The sequence below is a fragment of the Alligator sinensis genome, unplaced genomic scaffold (assembly GCF_000455745.1).
Source record: "Alligator sinensis unplaced genomic scaffold, ASM45574v1 scaffold839_1, whole genome shotgun sequence".
Lineage (NCBI taxonomy): Eukaryota > Metazoa > Chordata > Crocodylia > Alligatoridae > Alligator > Alligator sinensis.
The window spans coordinates 3,227,845-3,252,261 of NW_005841885.1; the positions used below are offsets into that span (position 1 = coordinate 3,227,845).

The 24,417-nt window shown below is 43.2% G+C and overlaps 1 protein-coding gene across 2 annotated transcripts in view; it reads left to right on the forward strand.

Moving 5' to 3' along the window:
* LOC106721843 (netrin-4-like) overlaps positions 1 to 24,417 on the forward strand; it is an 88,616-nt gene that overhangs the window by 29,316 nt on the left and 34,883 nt on the right. For both annotated transcript variants that reach the window (XM_025196836.1, XM_025196837.1), the window contains exon 3: positions 6,120 to 6,383. In XM_025196836.1, the coding sequence (XP_025052621.1) occupies positions 6,120 to 6,383 (264 nt within the window). The remainder of the gene's footprint in view (positions 1 to 6,119; positions 6,384 to 24,417) is intronic.

The following is a 24,417-nucleotide window of genomic DNA, read 5'->3' on the forward strand; positions in this document are numbered from 1 at the left end:
GAGGTAACAGGAGCAGGACTTAAGTGACTTGTCCAGGGTCACTCTGAATATCTGTGGCAGGGCACTGAATAAACCCCAGACCTCCTAAGTCAGATTTAACCACAATAACATCTCTCCCGTTTTTGCTGTTCCTTGAACAGTAATAAATAAATAACTGAAGTCATTGTAATACCTTCCTTTGTCACAAAATGCATATTTTATACACCATGCGAGCTTTAGGTACAATCATCAAAAACATCTGGCTTCTGAGAGCTTAATTTCTTCCTCCTGAATGAAGTAAACAAATTAAGGCATTAATTACTTTTTTTTATTAAAAAGGTTTTAGCAGACTGCTATAGTTAGGAATAAATATTTCAGGGACATTGTCGCTGGTAAGTGTTGTAAGGCTTCGGCCTCTTCTTGCTGGGTGCCTTGTCCCCAAGCGACATCAGGGTGAGGCTTAGGCTCGGGTGCCACCTAGGTGGTATGGGTGCTGCTCCTACTCGCCTGCCACATCTTTGATGTTCTTTGTTGGGGAGGCAGTTCCCTTCAGGTGGCCCCCAAGGACGAAGAAGTCTCAATCCCTGTTCTTTCTTCGTGGGGCTCCAAACCTCCCCTTTACCCCACCCTTACCACTTCCATGGCCTGGATGAACACTACACTCTGCAGGTCTTCCCTTGGACGATTTTTCCTTTTCGCCCGGCTCGCCTGCTTCGCAATAGTTCTGGCCTTCCCGGTCAGTTCACCCTTTACCGGAGCTGGTTCTCTGACTTCAGGCCAGCTGGGGCATGTAAGCTCCTGCCCTGTCTTCAGGCTACCTAGGGCTTCCGACGACCTCAACCGAAAACAACATCTGGGGCCTCCACTGAAGGGCCCCTGGGATCCCGTCTCCCAGTGCCCATTTTATAACTCAAAAAAAAAAAAAAAAAAAGAAAACTGAAGGAAAGAGCAAGGGACCCACTCGTTCCTGCGCCCTGGGTGACTATGGGGGCAGGCCACCGTCCCATGCCCCACCCTGGTCCAACTCCTCAGTTTAGCCAGCTCAGGTGACTGACCTGGAGTCGCTTCCCATCTTCCCCGGATTGGTAGGGTGCATGGTTCTGATGTCGGGTTGCTCGTGCCTCCCCGCTGTGCCCCTCGTAGGGGATAACTGCTTCCTGCTGGTGCCTCCCGCCACCATACCTCAATTCCCTGAAGAGGCTGCGGTGTCATTCCTGGGAGATGCTTGTCTCCCCTGGCTCGGGCTTCCTCCCTGCTGTGCTGGAGCCCTCTGCTCCCCCTCTCTTGTCTTTAGCTGGGCGATCTTCCTCCTTGCCACCAGCATCTCCAAGTCGGTGTCCTCTTTTCCCACCGCCAGCATCTTCAGGTTGGTGTCCTCTTCTCCCACCACCTGCCCTGCAGCTGTTTTCCCAGCTGCTATTTGAGCAGTCCACGGTTCTCGGAGGCTCTGCCCATGTACCTTGCCGATCCGCAGCTGCAGGCAGCTCCGGAACTGTGGAGCCGATGCCCACGATTCCTCCCCGGCTGCTGCTCATCAGGATCCCTGTGGTAAGTATCGGGGCGCATGGGTTGGGGGTCCGGGACCCCTTAGAGGGGCTTTCACTGCCCCTCTCACAGACATTATCAGTGGGGAAGGCAGATCTCTTTTAAAAGCTCTCATTTGAGATCCAGTCCTGCAATTGTGTGAGTACATACATGAGTGAGGCCTGTTTAGGTATCTTGTGGATTGACAGGGAATAAATACTGTAAATGATGCCTATGGGCCTTCATTGTAACCTGTATAAAGCCATTTATTAGATAATGAAAAGCAAGAGAGCAACAATAATGACACCACACATTCGTTTGTGGCTAGTCAGTATCATCACCGGCACTTCATAGACTGCATTTCCTTCAGCAAGAAGGAGTGATGAAAAATTGAATTTCTGGTTCTGTTCACACGAGGGAAGCCTGTACTGGGGCTGCTAAGCTGACTCAACCACTCAAGTAAGCATACTGGACTGGTGCAAAACAGGGCTTGCACTGATGCAACTTTCTCCAGACACGGGTACATGCCTACAGGACTCATAACACTGATAGAATATCAGACTTCCCTTTCAACATATCCCACAGTAAGTCATATTAGTTCAAACCTTATTTTGCATCACAAAATGCTACACATCTATCTTAGCTATGGCAATATACATTTTCCTAGGGCAGTTAGGGCTTTGGTTTCTTTAATTCTTAGGATCATAAGAAAATATGGCTGGAAGGGAACTCACAACGTCATCTGGCTTAGCCCCTTGCTCAAGACAAGATCATCCCTGACTAAATTATCCCAGCCAAGTGTTTGCTAACTTGTTCTTGAAAACTTCCCGGGATGGAGAGTCCTTACTTCTCTATTCATGTATGATAAAGGCTTGATTCTTGTCAAGTTAAGGTTAGCAAGAAACCAGAGGTTGCTGAGTTCAAGAAGAACATGAAGTCCCCAAAAGACTCCATCATTCTTATGTCACTGGAGCCACATTTTTAATGCTATACAAGTCTTGCTGTGGGAGAGACTAGGATAAACACACCAACCTCACCACTGAACTTATTCTAAGGAGCAGAAATGCATCATCAATTAATCATAGAAGGAAATCCTTGCGTCTCAAATGGAATGGAATATCACCTGTTCCACAAAAGGATGCCAGGATCCCTGTGGGACTTGCAGGCTATTAACATCTCTGCTGATGGCTAGAGGCTCCGAGTTCTAAGAGGAACTGGAAATGTCAAAGCAACTCCCCTGAAGAGATGCAAGGCCTGAAATGGAAATATTTGCAAAACATTAAACCCACAGGAGGCCTGAGCATTTTCTAAGCTGTCAAGTGAAGAAAGGAAATCCAATACACCTTCATGATAGCAGATGGCGCTGTGCCAATATCCAAACTCTGCAGCTGTTCTTTAAGCCTAAAAATCTCATTGCTAGCTGGGATACATGTGGAAAGGATAGGTAATTAACACATCACAAACCCTACCTGAAAACGTTAGCTCTCTATAACACTATCTATAATAGGCTTGTAATATTACTAGAGACAGGAGCTAATTAATTGCTAGCATAATCCGATGCAATTCCACTTATATCCATTAGAAATATGATCCAAGGTACATAGTAAAAATACTAAAAATCTGGCTCCGGTGATATAATACTGGTGGAATCTTTTGGGGAACATGTGGGTGGGTGTGTGTGTGTGTGTGTGTGTGTGTGTGTGTGTGTGTGTGTGTGCAGGCACACAAAGGAAGGAAGACAGAAAGGCATCTAATCCAACCCCTTGCTCAAAGCAGGACTATCCCCAACTAGATCATCCCAACCAAGGCTTCATCTAGCCAGGTCTTAAAAACCTCCAAGGATGGAGATTCCACCACCTCTCTGGGTAAGCTCTTCTAGTGCTGTACTACCCTCTTAACGAGAAAGTTTTTCCTAACATTCAACCTAAACTTCCTTTGCTGCAACTTGAGACCACTGCTTCTTATTTCTGTCATCTGCCACCACTGAGAACAGTCCAGCTCCATCCTCTTTGGAACACCGCCCCCGCCCCCCCAGGTAGTTGAAGACTTATTAAATCTCCTCTGTCGTCTTTTCTCCAGAATAACTAAGCCCAGTTCCCTCCACCTTTCCTTGTAAGTCATGTTCCCCAGTCCTCTAACCATTTTTGTTGCCCCTGCTGACTCGCTCCAATATGTCCACATCCTTTCTGTAGTGGGGGCCCAAAACTGGACACAGTGCTCCAGATGTGACCTCACCAGTGCTCAATAGAGGGGAATAATCATGTCCCTCATCTTCTGGCAACACTCCTACTAATGCATAGACAGACAGACAGATTCTTTTCTTCTGAAGATCTGTAAGCTTTCTACAAACATGAGTGAATTAAGTCTGTCCAACCCTCCTGGTGAAGTATATCCATATTATGATCCCCCATTTTACAGCTGGGGAATCTGAGGCAAGAGAAATTAAATGCCTTGTCCAGGTATGTACAGGATGGCAGAGGCACAAGTGGCACTAGAATCCAGGTCTGCAGGGTTATAGAGTCATGCCGGTCATATTTTTCCAACTGACATGGAGCAAAATGCTTCTAAGGCACCTTTTCTTCAAGTTTGTAGTGTCTCTGTGAAATTGGGAGTGGGTGTAAAAGATAGGGCATTCTTAGTGTATACTTTGTGGAGGCCTTGGACGGTAATTGCTAGTGGCTGGCTGGAAAGTATGAAAATCGAGCTTGTATAAGGAATACAAGAATGTGAATTAAATAGGCTGCATTAACCTTTTGGTCTCTGTTATCTTGTGCCCTTTCTGCAAGCCACAGAGGAACACTTAATTTCTTAGGTGTTTGTTTTTTTTAAACTTGCTTTGAAATCCTTTGGATTGAACATCTCTGTGGAGTGCCCTGGATTATTTCTGCACATGGTATAATTGAGAAAGGGAGCTGGGAAGTGAAGAGACCAGTCCTTCCCCACATGGCTCTATCAGTCTAAAAGGGTTGATCTTTGGATCAGTCAGACTCTTCTGACTGGCCTTGGCTCCATCAATAAGGGAATGTATACTCCTGGACAGACTAGAATTGGTCATTGCTCCATTGGCCAGGGGATCTGAGCACCTGTACTACATAGAATAGGTCATTTGCTTACGGTTGTATTGGTCAGGGGAATGTAGACATTTGGGCAGAAGGAACTAGGCTGTTTTTTCATGGGTCCCTCGGTCAGGGGAATGTAGGCACCTGGGTTGCCCTGGCTGGGCAATCTGCCCACATCTCCACTGAACACGGGAATGTGGACACCTCTGGCCTGAACAGATGGGCCCACTTGCAACTGTGTGAATAGCTGCATGGATTAAGGAAAGGGAATAAAAAAGGGAAATAGAAAAGGCTGTGGCAAGGCACAAAGTGTGCCACCCGCTATGCAGCACTGCACTGTCAGGTGGAGGTCTGCTACTAAAGCTGGCAGCTGACGCTGTTATTTTAAGGGGGTTTATCTCCCATGTGCCATCGACATGCAGCAGAGTTATCGGTCAGGCACCAACCACGGGCCCCTGCAAACAAAGAGGGGCAGAAGAAATGTTCTACATGCAGCAAGTATTTAAACTCGCCTGTCCATTAAAATTTTAAAAAATCCAGAGACAGGGAGGGAGAGCGGGGAAAGGGAATCCCTATGGAAACAAAGCTTTCACTCCACTAATAGAGTTAGTCAGACAGAGACTGTCACCGCTCATAAAGCAGGGCCAAAGAACCCCGAGGGCAAGTACCTCTGCTATGATGGCAAAACTCAGCCAGAGGAGAAAATAGCTCTCAAATCAGAGTTAGCACATCCATAAAGGGAATCTAAGCCTGGGAACTAATGTGACCAGCTCTCTCATTTGCTGGCACAAAGTACAATGCGCCTCTCTATGACCACTTCCCTCCCTCACCAGAAAAACAAACAAACAGAAAATGAACAGTGGTTTACAAGGAAAAATAAAATATATTCCTTCAGCCTTTGTTAAAAAAACTAGTCGGATACCAGAAAATAAATTATTATCCCATTGGGATACCGTAATCTATCACAGGGACAGCCTCTGCCTGACCCAGAAACTCCAAACAAATAACCCTGCCTCTTCTGTCCAGTAGATATAAAGTGTGTCTTAACCATTTGGCCACTACAAGGAATCTCCACTCTCTCCATTTCTAATGAATAATTTGGCCCAGTTTTAAAAAAGATACATTAATTCTAATCCTTAATAGCACTCCAACAAGCTATCATTTGGAGCATTTAGTTTAGGTTACTGACTTAGTGCTCCTGATTTCTATGTTAATCTCAGACCCATTGGAGCAGGCTGTTTCAGTACTCTTTACCTCAGTTTACCTCACTCTAATATCTGTCTTGGTGGGTGTTAGGAAGCTTGCATTAATGTGCTTAGAATATTTTGCTCTACTCAGATATTGAGGACTCAGTAGGGCAATGAACAATATGAATGTTGCATTTACTAATTTGATTTGTGTCACAGTGCCTTGTGCCTTACATTTGTCAGATGGTTTTTGAGGAGATTCCCAGATAGTGATGCTTTCCTGAGCATCGCCTGTTTGCTTGAGCTCTGCATGTCCATGCTACATCCAAGTTGCTTCTCCTCATGGAAGTGTTTTCTGTTTGCTTCCCAGGTGATTTATCGTGCTTTAACTCCAGCCAACAAGATTGAAGATCCATATAGTCCTGAGGCCCAGGACCTCCTGAAGCTAACCAACCTGCGCCTCCTTTTATTAAAAAGGCAAGATTGTCCCTGCCCTGGTGTGGGGTTGCTGGAGAAACCTCAGAGATTTGCCCACTATGCTGTTTATGACCTGATTGTCCGAGGAAGTTGCTTTTGCAATGGGCATGCAGAAGAATGTGAGCTTGCCTACGGGAAGGGGAACGTGGAAAATGTGGTGAGTTTCTGAAAACCACTAGTTAGATTTGTACCTGCGGGCCCTTCTTAAGTCTAACAGAGGCTTCCTCATAAGACCCTATCCACCCAAAATAGTTTTACAGAGGTGTAATGGGTATCCGCTCTGGGCTGAGCCAAATGTGGCCAGCACACCTGTTCCTGGGGCAACCGCCTGCCTTCGCCTGCCATGCCTTGCTGTTAATTAATTAATTAACGTTAATTAGCAGGAGGCTGCTCTCGTACTGCCCCGCTGCCAGGGGGCGCTATCTGCAGCTCTGTTTCCTCCCCTACACCGCAGTCCACACCTCGCCAATGGAATAGATGTTATGTCTCATTCTAATTACGATCTGGCCCCTTTTTGTCCTCTCTGGACCTCCTCTGTCACGCCGCCCCCTCTCTGGGGCTCCCCGATAATGCCCCCTCCTCTGGGGTCTCTCGGCAACCGCCCCCTCTCTGGGGCTCCTCGGCAACTGCCCCCTCTCTCTGGGGCTCCCCAGTAGTGCCTCCCCCTTTCTGGGGTTCACCACACCCGCACTGGGGCTTCTCAGTAACTGCCCCCTTCTCTGGGGCTTTTGCCCCCTCTCAGGGCACTCCTCAATACTGCTGCCCTCTCTCAGTGCCTTCTCTGTCAAGCCGCCCTCTCTGGGCTCACCACGTCCGCACTGGGCTCCTCAATAAGGCTGCCCCTTTTCCGGGGTTCACCGTGCCCTCACTGGGGCTTCTCAATAATGCCCTCTCTCTGGGGAACTGCCCTTCTCTAGGACTGGGATCTATGCACCCCGAACACTGTGCCCTCACACTCCTCTGTGAGTCCTCTATGAGGCCTCCTCCAACCCCTAATAGCCTCTCCCAAACCACCGGTCATAAACAGCAAAACAAACACAAGCCCCTAGGCTATAACATAACTTAAAGCCAGCCGGCTAAAACCACGTTGCTCATACATCCCAGGGCTGCCATCCTTTACCCGGCTTGGGCTGTATCTGCAGTCAGACTTCTCCTCGCATCTTTGCTCAGGGAGCTCCTTCCTCTCTGACTGCTGGCAAGGAACTCCCTCTGGCCCCAGCCCCAGGGTTTATAAGGGAGCCAGGCCCTGCCCCTTCTGGTCAGCTGACCTTCCCTGGTTGCCCCGGTAACCTACAGCTGGGCTCCTTATTCCCTACTAGGGAGGAAGCCCTAGCAGTTTCCGCTTTTTGGGAGCAGGGCACCTCAGTGCTCTGTGACAAGAGGATAGCACTGTTAATCTGTCAGTGGACATGTCTACACATGCACTTTAATGTGCAATAGCCTATTTTACTGTGCATTAAAGTGTCACATCAAAAACGATGCAATTACACTAATGCACAGTAAAATAGGCTACTGCAAGTGTCACTTGAAAACTATGCACATTCATTACTGCACATTGAAGCCGCCTAATGCACATTTCTTTAGTACCTAACATTGGAGGTACTAAATTTAATGTACATTAGAAAAAGTACCTTAATGCACATGTAAATGTGCCCAGTGAAATTTAAACCTGTGCAGCTTACTAGTGTGGAAAAGGTTTATATAACCATAACAGCTGTTCTATAAATATTCAGTGTCAGAGTTGGGTCCAAACCCAAAGTCTAGAATCTAAATAGGACTCTAACTCCAAATATAGTGTGACTGATGCCCATCTATATCTCGACACAGCACTGAAATAAAACCTGGGATCTAAACGTTTGCCATGAACCCTCCAGAACTTCAAAATCCAGATCTCTGAATCTGTTCTTATTACTTATCTTAAATCACATAAGGAAATCTCTGTTCAAACATTTCAAAGGATCTGACCTGCCACAAGCTGGAACATGGAAAAGTATAGGTCAAAACACCACCATTTGCCCTCCACTGTTTTAAAAACCACGTAGTAGCTGAGCTCCTCATCCCCAGCGGAGGCTCCTGACTTGGCTAGGCATGAGCAACTGCGTCATGGTTAGGATTTCAGCCTTTTATTCTGAATTTCCTGGGTTTTGTTCATTTAATTAGATGCTAAGCATTATTGGTGGGAAAAGGGGATTGTGTGGGTGGCTTATACACAGAGTCCTACAGCCAAATTCAGAACCGTGCAGAATTCCAATGGAAATTCGGCTTGGTTATGTACTACAGAGCGTGACCTGGAGAGAACAGGGTAAGGATAAAGAGATATCATGGGTTCTGTAGTTCTTTCTCTTGTGTGCTTTTGTTTTCTTAAACAGTTTTAGGTTGACTCATTAGTTCTAATCTTTCTTCTAAAATTTAATGGCCTTATGTACAAATAGTTGGTTACTCATTTATGCTCTTAATAGAGAAGGCTCTCTATAAAAAAGGAAGCAAAAGGGTAAAAGAGGGGCTGATATGAAGATAACATTGTTGGCAGTACACATCCCTGTGTACACACATTTTATGGGCAAATTTTAGAAGCTGTTGATTCAAAATGTAGCCCTATAAGAGATTTGTTTGTAATAAACATCTATTACTGTTGAACAGCTGAGTAGAAGACTTATATCTCAACCTGAAACAAAGCAACAGACTGAGCACCTATTTACAGAGTTTTTGCTATTTTTTGTTACCTATTTTGCTATGTGCATGTGAAACAAGCTTCAGGACACAGAGGTAATTTTCTATCCTCTTCCAGGCTTTATGCTTAGCTATGGTTAGGCTAAAAACAACTGTACCATGATAAGTACACTCTTGAATGCTATAAAGCTTTAATTTGCTTCCAAGTTTCCTAGTGCCTTTTAACTGGGCATGATCCCAATTCACCATAAGTTTTGATTTATAGGAAACTAGATTACTTTTCATTACTGATATTCACGCCAGGTATAGCCAGCAGAGTATACCACCCATTTTACCAAACGTAGCAATTCAATGACCTGTTACTATGTTGGTGGCACATGAATTGATTGAGCAGTAAAAAGATTAATAGCTGCTTTAACCACATGCTTAAACTGAAATATACAAGTAATTGCTTTCATAACATGGGACTTCAAAGCTCATTGATACAGCGTTCAAATGCTGCTCTTCAGATTTAACCAGCAATGAGTGACATTCACTAAATATAGCAAGTTCTCCAGGGCATCTAAAAGGATGCATCCCAGACACAAACCAAAACATTTAATATGGAAAATTAATTCTAGTCAACAACTTTTTGGGGTCCCAAAATTGTCTTTCTCTGTAATTAGATCTGAAAGCTGAACTAGGCCTAAACACTTTAGTCATAGAGTACTCAGATATTGCACACTCAAGAAATGCTTCCTTAGCTAGTTTCCTGTCCCTTTAGATGATGATACATTTAGATTATGATACATTTGACATTTTTTCTTCTGGAATTGATATTTCTTAACTTAAGATATTTCTTGTTTTACATTTGCAAAAGATACAAATGATTCAATTAATAAAGATCACATGACTATCACAATATTTTTTAAAATTTCTGAATGAGTTCCAGCCATAGTTTAACTCTAAGATTCTTTTACTGTATTCTGCCATTGGATGATAGCACGGTCCACCCACTATAAATATGGACCTACTTAAGATATAACGATGGAGGAGAAAAGCTGTTTAAAGAAGACATTTTCCCTCTTGCAAGCTATTAAGTATAATTGTGGCAAAACAGAATAGGGAAATAACATGTTAAATGAATGCAGCTGGTAGAAAAATAAACAGTCTGCCCATCAAAAGGGAAAACACAGTATTGTGCATGTCACTGGCACAATAATTGTAAACTGTGACTGGATTTCTCTTCTTTACTTTTTCCATTAGTTGCAAAGAAACAGGAATTTTGTGCCATCAAATGACTTCACGGGGCAGAGGTGAAATAGTTCTGTGAAATAAATGTCATGAGTGACTCATGCCCCAGGAGACAACAGGAAGTACATAGCCCAATATTTATACAGAAACAGGCATCAGGGAGTGTCAGGGAATAAGGACTCATTTTCAGTAAGAACTGAGGAAGACCTTCAAAGGCAGTGAACAGCTGACCTCACAATTAGGGAATCACAGAAATGAAGGGCTGTAAATGATTTCAAAAGACTGTCCAGTCCAACCCCATGCACTGAGGCAGGATCAGCTATACCTAAAGCATCCACAACAGATATTTGTCTAACCATTTCTTAAAGTTTCCAGTGAAGCAGTGCCCATGACAAGCCTAGGCAGTCCGTTCCAGGGTTTCAGAATCCTAACAGTTAAAAGCTTTTCCTAATATCCAACTTGAATCATTCTTGTTGCAAATTATGCTGATTTCTTCTTGTCCTTTCCCTAGTGGCAATGAAGGACAACTGATTATGATCTTCCCTGTAACAGTGTCACACACACACAAACACGCATGCATGCACCCCCCCGCCCCAATCTATATAAAGACAGTTATCAGGTCACCCCTTAGTCTTCTCTTTTGTAGACTAACCCAACCCAACTCCATCAACCTTTCCTCACAGGTCATGTTTTCTGAATCACTTATCATTCCAGGCATAGTGCATGTAATCAATACACTATGAGCAGTATGTAATCAGTTAAGAAATAAGGGGTTATAAAATGGTTCAAATGACATCATCTATTACAAGAACAGAGCTAATGAGATTTGGTCACCACATTCCTACGATAGAATCTTCCTGTACTAAATGCTAGAGGGGTAGCGTGAATGTGTTACAAGGTTCAGATGTTAACAAATAAAAGTTTTCCTAATTGGAAACACGTAGTTAAAAATCCAGCTCACTAGAGAGAACTCTTCAGTGCTGTAGATATTGTTTTGTGGTACAGGTTTGCTTTTCAAATTGTAAATATACCTACTGATTCTTAATTGTCCTTTTCCATAAGTGTTAGTATTTGTATTGCAAGTCATATTACAGACATTACATTAGCATTACAAGGATTTTGGTCATTGCAGGCACAATTATGCATGGATATTTTTGCATGTTTAGCTGCATGCACACAATTATGAAAATTCTCCCCATTGTTACAAGATCTTGATACACACACACACACACACACACACACACACACACACACACACACACACACGCCTGCATCTATGTTAAGAAGGTGGGTTCATCATCAAAATGTTTACATTACAGACAATACTAACAGCATTTTGCAGGATCATGGCATCAAAGATAATCACAACTTTCTGAATCTGCTACAATATACAGTGAAATCAGTGCTATGGATTTCCCTGGATTCAGTAAATACTTTCTGATTCTCTGGTATACTCCATCCAAATACTTCTGAAACATCTAATTAATGAAACACACCTTTGAGATACATAAGGTTATTATATGTATTGTGCAGCACAATAATCAGCACAACAAATTATAATTAACAAATTCAACTTTAGAGATTTAAGGTCAGGTACCAATATCCACATTTATAGCTACTTGTGTCTACATATGGATTTTGGTGTACAAGCTTAGGTATTCCAGTTTGAAACGTTAGCCCATGTATTGAGTCCATATAACAGGTTATGGTGTCCTGGTCCTCCGTGCTATGGTTTAAGCATTATAACATGACTGCACTTCCACTATGCTGAAAATTCATTTCTGCAGAATCCAGTTCCTTTGGTTCTTTCCTAATTTTCTTATTTGACCTTTACTTAGATTAAACTCCCATTGGTTTAAGTGGAGTGCATTTAGGTAAAGAGCTCAGGATTTATTCCCATGTGTTGGCATTGATGAACTTAGGTAAATATATTATTTTGTGTTTTAGAATCTGGAAGCTAGGGTCATGAAGAAGGGGAAGACCTCCCTTGCTGGGTTGTAAGGTCTAACTCTGTTTCATGTTAGATGCGTCACATCTCAGTGCAAATCTTTTGTATTCTCACAAATCCTCTTTCTTGGCATTGACTCAGCAGTTACTCCATTTTCATTTACACCAAAGAATAGAGCATGTGTGTGAAGAGCGACATTAACAATGAGCCTACTATGTTCACAAATAATCTACTTCACTCTCTTGGCCATATCCAATAGTTAAGTGTACACATGTGTAGAGCAGATACCAAGATACGCAACTTTTCATGTAGACAATGTGGGTGTTATCAAGGAGTGATGACCAATACAGTCTCGTATTTACTTTCAGGCAGTTAAACAAAATGCGGCAAGAATTCAGACAATAAAGGGGGAAAAAAGAAAGAAAGAAAAAGAAAAGCTTAGAAATACATTAGAGGATTTTCAGTTTCTTTGGAATTCAGAGTGCTCACAAAGTGATATTCCTTCCTGTATCTAACAAAAACACATCCATGCAGAAAACAAGCAGAATTACTGGTATTTATAATGGGACTGGCCCAAAAAGTGAGATCATTCAGCACTTGAGACATGCGAGAGAAAGAATTTGTGCTAATTTACAACGCTGCTCTTCTCATTCTTCTAGTAAATCTGTTCCACCCGTAACAATTTTTAAAGGTGTCAGATTGATATGATATGGGGATTGAAAAATAGAGAATGTCAGAGCAAGCCTCTTCACACCATTTCACCAGCATGGTTCAAGCCTGTTCTGGAGGGATTACCTCTAAATTTTATCGGATAGTCATGAGTCATGCAGTTATTGGCATCTTTGCTAATAAGAGAAAAAGGTGGTGCAGGTTGGTGTGTGTGAAGGGATGTCACAAAACCATAAAATCACAAGTGTAGCACTGAAAGGACCTCAAAAATCATTTAGTCCACCCACCTACCCTGAGGCAGGATCAAACCATCCCTGACAGATATTTGTCTAACCTGTTCTTGTGAGTCTCCAATGAAGGAGAATTCACAGCTTCCTCTGGTACTTGCTTCTATGGTTCACTTCCATTATAGGCAGAAATTTTCCCTCTAATAGATTACCTAAATCTTCTTTGCTAGAAATTAAACCAGTTTCTTCTTGCTTCACTCCCAGATTGCGTCCATATGAGTGCAGGTATGCAGTATGTGGCACCTCAGACCTGTCTGCGGCACTACACACTGCACATGCAGATGTTCCCTGCACTGCTACCTTGCAGCGCGGGAGGGAGGAGGGGGTGACCCTAGGAGATCCATGCCAAAAAAAAAAGCAGGGCAGTGCACACAGTGGCAGCACACACCGCCCAAAACTGGGGCCTGGCTGGTCGGAGCCATGCTCCAACTGCTGGCCAGGCTCCCAGCTGCAGGAGCGCTGTGGCTGCAGCTCCCTGAGGCCTCCAGGACCCCAGGTAAGGCTGCTGGGGCCAGCACAGTTGCTGGCTGCAGCCTCCCCTACCCCACCAGGGTAACCTGCCACGTGCCAGAGGGCGTTCCCTGGGCATTCCCCAGGGATGAGTAGCAGGAGCGCAAGGTGTGCCACTACTACCTGTCTCCAGGGAAAGAAGCATCTGCACTCATGTGGACACAGCCCCAGTGGCCATGGAAAACAAGTAGTCAAATCCTCCTTATTATAACAGTTACACATTACCTTTACTTTACAGTCTTTTAGGTCAACTTTTCTAAGCCTCCTATAATTCAAGTTTTCTCTTCTGTTTGTCTACATCTTTCTTGAAGTGCACTGCCAAAAACTAGACACATTACTCCATCTGGGGCCTCATCAGCACCAAGGAGAGCAGAATAATTACCTCCTATATTTTATATACAACCCTCCTGTTAATACATCACAGAATAAGATTTGGTTTTTTTGCAACAGTGATCACATTGTTGACCCATATTTCATTTGTGAGCTACTACAAGCTCCATACTATTTTCAGAAATACTTCATCTTGTTAATTTTAATTAATTCCTCTAATTTATCATTTTGAATGTTGATTCTGCCCTTGAAAGTGCTTCATCTACATCCCATTTGGTGTCACCTGAAATATTATAAGTATGCTCTCTGTTCATTCATCTTGATCATAAGTGAAAATACCAAAAAGAAGTGGGCCCAGAATAGAAACTATAAGTGCCTTCATAGTTTGACAGCAAGCCTTATGTAGCAAAATTTTTCAATTAGCTGTGCACCCACCTTATGGCAATTCCATCTAGGCTCTATTACCTAATTTGCTTATAAGAAAGTCAAGTGGGAGACCACATCAGAAGTTTTTATCATCTCATCCTGACAATGGATATTGCCTAATAGGTACCTAATATCTAACCTAAACTTCCCTTGCTGCAACTTGATGTAAGGATAAAAAAGAAACAGTGAGAGATAAGAAATCCTTGGGCAAACATGTCTCAAACGTGAGGGTTTCTTGCTGGTAGCAATGACTTCCTTCTCATTTTTTCTTTCCCCCAACTCCCAAGTCATTTAATAAAAGCTACAGTCCTATGAGACATGGCTTAACCAGGTTGTCTTCTAATATGCTCCCAGAGAAGAATTTTTCTTTCCGATCCTCATGGGCTATAACATTCAGTTCTTCTTAGCTGTGTGGCTCTTGTGGATTTTGGTGAAGAACTACTGATGGATGCTAGCACCATGAAAATAGCAGAGGTGATTTTTGCTTTAGGTATAGGGCCTTCTGATATCAGCTTAGAAAGCTCATGCCCTCTGCATGTCTCTAGCGTCCACTCACCACTGTACTTATTGGGAGCCAGTTGTCTGAGAAGTCCTGTTACTGTTAGGTGTGCAAGGATCTCTGCTGTTACATCCTGAAGGATCTTGCTGTGAGGCCCTGACTAGAAGCAGCACTCAAATTTAGGCTGCAATTTGATAATATATGCTGGCTAAGCCCAGCCTTTTTTCCTCCAATACTTCTGGAACATGCAGCACTACTTATAGAATATAGAGAACACCGTGTGTGTGTGTGTGTGTGTGTGTGTACAAGATTTATAAAGCCCAGATCAAATCCATTGGCTGTTGCCAATTTGGGGGGGGGGGAGGAGGGGAAGAGGTTAATTGTTTACTTGTTGGCTTTGGTGCCCTCATTCCTAGCAAAGTCATACAAATTGCTTCAGAAATTGTCTCTTTTATTATCTTATTTATGCAGAAAATAAATAATCTTCTTTCTGGGCCTGATCTCACACAACTGAAGCAAATGCAAAAAAATGCTGTTAACTCAAACAGGAGCAGGCTCTGGCCCTAAAAGCAATTTCTTGTCTGGGGCATAGAAGAGTTGAGACATGGGTTACATAAGGTAAACCTTGTTTTCCTACAGCAGTCTTCTTGGTGACTTGGCTGTTGTTCTCTTTGCAAATATTATCTCCTGTCAAAATACCTTGTGCTGTTCCTCTGATAATCCCCCAACTAAGTTTCCACACTATCTGATCCAAGCTGTGCCAGTCTGTGTGACCTAGAAGGCTCAGAGCTGCCAGGAGCTGCTCTCTGTTGTAGTTGGCAATTCAAAGAGCAGGTTTTTGTTAGGAGAAAAAAAAACTAGCCTGTCTGTATCAGCTAGGTGCCTAACATCAGAAATCTTAAAGCAGTGGCTTGTCAATTCATGCAGAATAAAACTAGGATCGGATTTCCTTACTGTTTTTCCAAAGTAAGACTGGAGTAAGGAATTCAGGATCTGGCCCTAGTGAGTTGGAAAGACAAGAAGAGATCACAGACACTGCAGAGCAATAAGGAAGTTGTTTCTGAGAATGTGGTCTCTGCAAGCCCTTGTTACACAGAAGTTTTTTTTTCCCCCAGAATACTTTGCTGGGGAAATGGATAAGGAAGGATGGCAAAGTTTCAGTTACTGCCTGAGAAAGCAGCTCTTATCAGCTGCCACAGCTGACTACTCAGTTAGGCTCTCTTGGATTAGCTCAGGATAGATGGTGGGGAAGCAGAGGATTCCTTTTAAACACAGTCAATTCCAAGCCACAGATGAGAATGGCTTCCATGATACAGACCCAAGTGAGCCGAACTCAGTGGGAGAATAATGACTGAATAATAACCAAAAACAGTGACTGCATGATATTGGAATAAGGGCCTCAGGACACAGACCAAGTTTTGCCATTTGTCCCTTGTTGACTGTGAGGAATATTCACACGTTAAGGTGACCTCTCTCTCATTGCCAGGAGCTGAAGAGGGATACAAATGAAAACTCAGCCTTTATTATACGTACAGATTCAAGCACATCTCAGCTTTCAGGCTTGAATCTGTCCCCAGTGCCATAGCAAAGTGGGGCAAGTGGGGCAGGCACCCCAGCTGCCAAAGTGAAGGGGCACCAACAGGTGCTGCTGAGCCAGGGCGGGGTGTGGGACAGAGCCGTGAGTGGCTTGTTTGGGGTGGGGTGCAGGGATGGGTGAAGGGCAGCTCCCGCTGCTCCGTGCACTTCCGGGCAAGCATGGGGAGGCCTGTGCCCCCCTAGATCTGCGTGCGGGGCAAGGGTGGGCTGATGCTGTGGGATTTGCCCCGGGCACCAAACTTTATTGCTATGGCACTGTCCATCCCTGTCTGGAACGTGCACGGAAAAACTATGTGGATTTACTGTAGACTATTCCAATAGTACATCCAACAGCATTGGAAGGGCATGTTTTCCATAGACATGGGATGAGCAGATCACAAAGGTTTCAGAGGCTCAGTTCAGTTCAGATAAGGATTCAACCATTTGAGTGCTTCTCCAAAGATTTTCTGTAATCTCTGAAATTCCTTGTTCTCCAAAACTGAACTCAGAATCTCAAAAGAACTAGATCCTTCTCAGAATATGCACTACTTTCCATTCCTAGACAATACCATGAGAAGTATATCCCTCATGGTATTTTCACACATAAGTCCCAGCTAGAATTTTACAGATACTTTAAAATCATAGAAAATTAGGGTTGGAAGGGACTTCAAGAGGTCATCTGGTCCAGCCCCCTGCTGAAAACAGGTCCATTCCCAGCTAGACCATCCTGGCCAAGATTTTGTCAACCTGGGTCTTAAAAACCTCCAAGGATTGAGATACCATAACCTCTCTGGGTAAACTGTTGCAGTGCTTTTCTACCTTCCTAATGAGAAAGTTTTTCCTAATATCTAACCTAAACTTGTCTTGCAATCAACAGTAATGAATTAAATAGTTGCCCAGACTTTTTAGACTCAACATTTGGCTTTGCATTCCGAGTGAAGATTCAAGTTAATTCTTTATCCAAACTGGTTCTCATATACTCCAAAATGTTGGGACACACCCAGTGCACTATTGAGGTCTGAAATGAAATAAAGTTTTTAATGCTTTTCTTCTGACAAAAGAAAGCTAACTTGCTGTGTCTGCACTGATATCCTTCACTATGCCTTTCTATGTGTGTATATGATCTTGTTATAATCAGAACTATTCAATCGGGACTCTTTGGCCCTGACTACTACCATGCAATTGATGTTCTCCAGTAGCTTTAGTATAAATCAGGAGCATCTGATTGCTATATATGATGTCAGTATGAAGTTCTGATTGGTTCTGATTGGTGTGCAGCCTAGCAACAAACATGATCAGGTACTTGGTGACCATGTGATCATAAAAGGGAGCATGAATTCCAAACTTAGCAATGCACATAAATTGTACACTCAAGTAAATTGTACTATGCATCATTGATGTTTTATAAATCTCTTTTACTGAAGATTAAGGTCCAATCAGGAAAACATGCCCATTTAGAAATGCTGTTTAAGTACAGGCTTCGTTGTCTTCTTAATATATATATATATATATATATACACATGACCACATATGAACATAAACACATCAACCGTGGTGCGGTTGCCTTTTCTCTCAAAATATTGATTGCAGGAAGCAAAATGTATTTTCCATTATTTTGATTTTAAATTGTTTTGTGGGATGGGATAACAAGCATACTTCCTATCTCAGACTATTAACTTTTAAATACAGCCTTTTATTAAAAGTAATGGTTATGAATGAAGGGTAAGCCATTTAAAAATAGTTTAATTTTATTCCTTAATTCCTTCATTAATGGTGTTCTTTTGTTATTTTAATCACTTAATTGCTGCTTTCTGCTACTTTCATCTTCTGTGAAAGAACCACACTAATCCTGGTAGTACAGACCATTGATTGGAAACACTTGTAAATGCACTTAGGGGTGGTGAAATGGTTTAATGTGCCTTGTACTTCCTTCAGGGGATTGTTTTTCATTTTAAAGATTAGGGAAGGAACAAAGAAAATAATCAACTCAGTTGAAAACTATCAAAGACCATTTGATATCATGATCTCTCCAGTTTTAAGTACAGCAAATTTCAGAAGCTAATTTTTGGCTTCCAGCCAGTAAAAGCTGCCCTGCTTCTCTAAATTAGACTTGATTCGACCACTGATATACAGTGAAATACAGGCAGTCCTCGACTTACAATGTTTCGAGTTACAACGTTTTGCACTCACAACGTTTCTAAATTGAAACCCTGTTTCAACTTTCTGATGTCAGTTTTGACTTTACAACACTTGATCTGATGCCAAGCCACGCCAGTGAACAAGTTCATTGTGTCACCCATCTCCCTAGAGAACATCTAACCAAACTTCCTTGGACACTTTCTTTAAGAAAGCAGACAAGACTCCAGAAAAAACAGCTAAGACTCCTGAAAAGACTCCAGCCAAGAACCTTTCAGAAAGTCCAACCAAGAGCCCTTCAAAACATCCAGCAAAATCTCCTAAAGAAGTCCTTCCAAATCAGTACGATTGCTATTTACAATATAAATACATTAATGTAGCCATATTACTCATCTATAATTGATTGAGTACAAAATTCTGGGTTATTTTTGGTGAAAATGGGGTATCGGGCCTCGGTTCAGGAACCAATCCCCCATTTATAACATTGTTTCCTATGGGAAAATCGGTTCCAAGTTACAATGTTTCAACTTAAGAAAGACGTGGCTTTCAGGAACCAATTGTGTCGTAAGTTGGAGGACTGCCTGTATCAGTGTCCAGGTGTCTTAGCCCTGGTAAAGCTCCCCCTAACTGAACACTCTCCAACTGCTATGTTGGGCCTCATACACTGGCCATCTGCGTTCTTAACCTTCTCTGTGAATTCATAAATTGTTGTACCATTTCTTACTTTATCTCCACTACATATTTCCTAGGTAGAGGCTAGGAACCAGGCAGGCCAGCTACCCTGGACTTTGGAAACAGTGGTAACTCTACAGATTAAGCCTGCAACTTCATTCCTGCGCACTCTGGGTTTGCATTTGAGTCCTCCAAAGGGATAGATGTATGTTCCCTGTCTGAATTTTTCAAAGGATTCCAAAGCAAGCAACTCTTATGTAGTCCAGAAAGTAAACAGACCCAAACAAAAAATAAAATCCCAGTTGCATTTTCCTGCACTAGTCTCTTCACGATTCTGGGACTATGCTATGGGTTTAGCTTGAGGTCCTCTAAGGCATCTAGAACCCTTTTCCTGCAGCTCATGAGTCTTGCCAAATCAAGGAGTCTCTTTCTCTCTCATTGTGCTCCAGTACAGCTGCTTCCTTTGACCTTGGCTGACCTTGCAGTTACATAGGACTTTGCTATGAGATCTTGTCATTTTCCTCTCCCCTGCCCAAAGCTTCCTGTGTGCCCCTGTAAGCCCCCTAGCCCATCCAGTCTTCGTGATTTTGAAAAGCTACCATCAGTACTTTGGTTCTCTGTTCTCAGTTTGCAAATGTTCTGCAAAATCTATTCCTCAGAGAAGCTGGAGACAAATACTTTTTCCCTGGGTTCCTGCTACACCCATGTCCCAAGGTGCTTTCTCCTGAATGTGGGAGTAAAAAAACATAGAAAAGGCAGCTAGCCCCACATTCAAAATGTAACTTGTGGTTGGACACATGTACAAAGAGAGTTAGTCACCAGTACCAGTGAGAACTATATGATGAGACTCTCCCAAATTTTCACCTGCAACAAGTTTTCTTGACAGGTGAATATCCACACTAAGGAAATGTGTATTTAGGCCAGCTGGTGAGTTCCCTGTTCTCTGCTAAAGGAATCTCATACTGCAATTAAATATAGCAATATCACCTAGAACAGTGGTTTTCAGCCTGTGGTCTGTGGGCTCCTGGGGGTCCAGGGACTATGTCTAAGGGGTCTGCAAAAGTACATGAATACCCACATTTACAATTCAAAGGGGTTGCACCTCCATTCGAAAATTTGTAGTGGTCTGCAAATGCAAGAAGGTTGAAAACCCCTTACCTAGAATATATGTTAACTTTTATCATTGCCATTAGTTAATACCAACGCAGATCAACTAAAGAACTTATAGCTGCAAAGATTAGACTAGCTATTGTAAATCTCAACTAACTCTCTTATAGTCAGTGAAATTAGCTAAATATATATTAGTGTAAGTGACAGGAGAATCTGGCCCATCATTGAATAAATGATGGTCAAGCTTCTTTATTACAGAGATTATCCCATACACTTTAGTGCTAACCCACTGTGTCTGATGTGTAAAAGCAAAGAGTTCTGTCAGTGGGCAAGTCTACATGTGTGCCTTAATGCACATTAGCTTATTTTAATGTGCATTAAAATGTCACAAAAAACATGCTCTTTAGCTAATGCACATTAAAATAGGCTAATGCATGTTTTTTTTAGTGCCTCACAATGAAGGTACTAGATTTAATGTGCATTACCTAAAATGCATTAATGAATGTATAGATGTGCCCAGTAGGGGTGTGCAAAATGGGCCCTATTCGATTTGCATTCGGCCTAAATCACGGACAGTGATTCGGTTTGTTGATTTGGATCACTGTCCCTGATTCGATTCGGCCAAATCCAGATCTGAAGATTTGATGCTGATTCGAAGAATAAGTGATTCAGACATAGACACAGCTTTACATGTTTTTTCTACATACCTTGAGGTACCAGCATGACTTGTGAATGCTGCAATGCTGGGGCACATGGAGTGTCGGGGGCACCCTCCACATGGTTGGTGGTGAATCTGGAAGTGGACCAGAAATATTCCTGGTCTACTTCTGGGTCTGCTGCCGAGCTCACTGGGGAGTCCCCCATGCTCCTGTGGGACACTCCATGCACCCCAGCATTGCAGCATTCATAGATTTCATATACACTAGGGGCTGGAAGGGACCTCATGAGAGCATCGGGTACAGCCCCCACCACCATAGGCAGGAAGTCAGCTGGGATCAAGTGACCCCAGCAGGAAAAAGCACAACTCTGCCAGGACTCGAATCCAGAACCTTTGAATCCCTTCACCCTCTAGAAGTCCAATGCGCTATTGTGCCACAGAGCCACCTACTGGCTAGAGCCGCCTGCTACCTAGAGGTATGTAGAAAAATCATTTAAAGCTGTGCCTATGTCCGAATCTCCAAATCTTTCCGAAACTCTCCAAATCGATTCGTAGGGTTCTAATTTGGTTCAGAGAGATTAAAAGGTCTTCAGATTCAATTCAGATTTGGAGACTTGGCCACTGAATCGAGCCATATTGCTGCTAAATCGAATCAGAGACTGAAGCTTTGCACAGCCCTAGTGCCCAGTGGAGCCAAGTTAAGACCTGCCAAACATCCTTCCCATCTATCCTGCTGCAATCCAGTCCTTTCCTACGCAGAACTAGCTAATCTGAAAAATTGTTTGCTGGTTTTGTGCTGTGGTCCAAAAGAATCTAGACTAAGACCATCCAACTGATCTTCACCAGCTGGTCAGAGAAGGCCCAAACTCCTGCAGAAGTTCAAGTGAAAACATTTACCTGCTGATGGTTTGCATATCAATCCACTAGACCTTTCCCAAACTCTAGGAGTGACTAGTTCTAGGATTGGTGTTCTGGATTTTTCTTGGAAAAACTGGGAAGTTTAAATCCAAAGCTCAGTTGTGATCAGATCCAGACTTTTGGATAAGACCAGTGGCTGTTTTGGGAACAGTTTGGATCTGTTTACAATCAATTAATGAGAACCAATCTTTTTCCTCCTCATTTCCTCTTCTCAGTACTCCCCCACTACTCTGTGGTCTCTGTGAAGTACAGGGCACATCTACACATGCCCCTGAATGCACATTTGGTATGGCGCAGTCATTTAGTATTTCCCTTAGCCGTTCTGGCAGTGCACGGTTATTTTTAGATGCTAAGTCGCCATAGCGATGACCTAAGGTGACATAGCTCATTGCTACAGCAATGTAGCATCAGCGTCACAGTTTGTGCCACTAATACTATGTCATCGTAGTGTCACATGTAGACGTGCCCAAACATTGTGTTCAGGTTGATGCCTGTGCCTGGAGAGGAGAATCTCACCACCTGTAAGGCAAACCCTGAATACTAAAACAGGGTGGCCAGCCTGTACCACACCTGCCACAAGTGGCACGGGCAGTCTCTGCTGATACACTGGGCCTCCCTTCTCTTCCTCCCTTAAAATAATAGGATATCCACTATCCATTCCTGGAGCAATTATCAGCACCTGGTGAGCGGCTCCATGCCAGCAAGCTGTGAACTGTAATGCCATTTTCTTCAAGCTGTATGTCAACTCAGCAGCTCTTATTTATAAGCTACTTGTTACGTTCTGACAATATGCTTGGTGCTACAGAAGGCAAAAGTAAGAGTCCAGCCTGTCTTAAAACACACAGAAAATGTACTGAGAGAGAAAGCAATAAGAAAACAATAGGAACAGCACAAGCAGCACTACTGCAAAATTCAGTATCGTGGGGCTGGAGTAGTGGGGTTGGAGTGCTGTTGTAACCAGGATAGTTCAGGAAATGTACAGGAAGCAAGGATTTGTTGTGATACCTTGTATTGGGCCAGCTGTATAATCAGGAGAGCTGTTGGACACGTTTTCAGGCACCAAGTGCTCTTCTTCAGGCCTAAACTAGTTATTGGCATCTACCCCTGTGTTGGTCCCTCAATTCTGATTTACAGCAAAGGCAACCAGCTGTTAGAGATTTTTGTAATGGGGGCTAAGACCAAGAACTTATTTCACTAGACTAACATATAACTGTAATAGCGACTTTAACGGCTTTCAATCATTCCCAAACTAATAAGGATTAAGACAATTAGCCTATATGTGGAAGGCGCCCCAATTCATTACTAATCCCCTGCATCATCCTGGGACTCTGCAAGGTCAAAAACATTGAAATAGTCTTTTTATTTAACCACACAAAATGCTTGAAGAAAGTCATAACATTTTCCTCTTAGGGCCAAATATTGAAGTTCTTATCACAAATCACAGATATATGATATTTCTGCAAGTCTTCTTCTGGAACTAGAGAACATACCTGCTTGTATGTACCCCAATGCTGCATTTGATGTCATCAAACAGGAGACAGCAAAGGGGTAGATGAGTCACTGAGAGCTGCTACAACAACCCGTGAAGAGTCCCCTTCCAAGAAGCACGTTAGCAACTTGTTGCACATGTCATTTTAGACTGCTGCATCCAAACCAGCTCTGGTGACAATACAAAGCAAATACACAGCCTGAAGACAAACATTTTCTGCAAATCAGCAACACTTGCTTAGTTCTGGAAGGCTTCCAGACTTAACGGTCCTTCAGTAGGAAAAACAACCCAAAACATACTGACAGTAGCCAAGGAGAAGTAGTGGCAGCAGCAACAACAACAACAACAATTACTGAAAGGACGCGGGATAAAGGCGCCCAACTGGACACAGGGAAAACAAAAGGAGTGAGGTATTCTGTGAAGCCAAATGGAAAGATGACGCATGTTCTGCTTTTTAAGCATTCCAGCCATTCAGAGAGTTCTTTCTTTTAAAGACTGCTTTGAATGCTTTATTAATCATTTGATCTGTTAACATCAGATATGTATGGCTGGGGCTCAGGAATCAAAGAATCACAGAAATCAGAGATTGCAGAGCCACTGGCGGGAATATTTGAAAGCTCGTGGCGCACGGGCCAAGTCCCGGAGGACTGGAAAAGGGCCAACGTGGTCCCCATTTTCAAAAAGGGGAGGAAGGAGGACCCGGGCAACTATAGACCAGTCAGTCTCACCTCCATCCTTGGCAAAGTCTTTGAAAAAATTATCAAGGCTCACATTTGTGAGAGCCCGGCAGGACAAATTATGCTGAGGGGAAACCAGCACGGGTTCGTGGCAGGCAGATCGTGCCTGACCAATCTAGTTTCTTATGACCAGGTTACGAAACACCTGGACACAGGAGGAGGGGTGGATGTCGTATACTTAGACTTCAGGAAGGCCTTCGATACGGTATCCCACCCCATACTGGTGAACAAGTTAAGAGGCTGTGACTTGGATGACTACACAGTCCGGTGGGTGGCGAATTGGCTGGAGGGTCGCACCCAGAGAGTCGTAGTGGATGGGTCGGT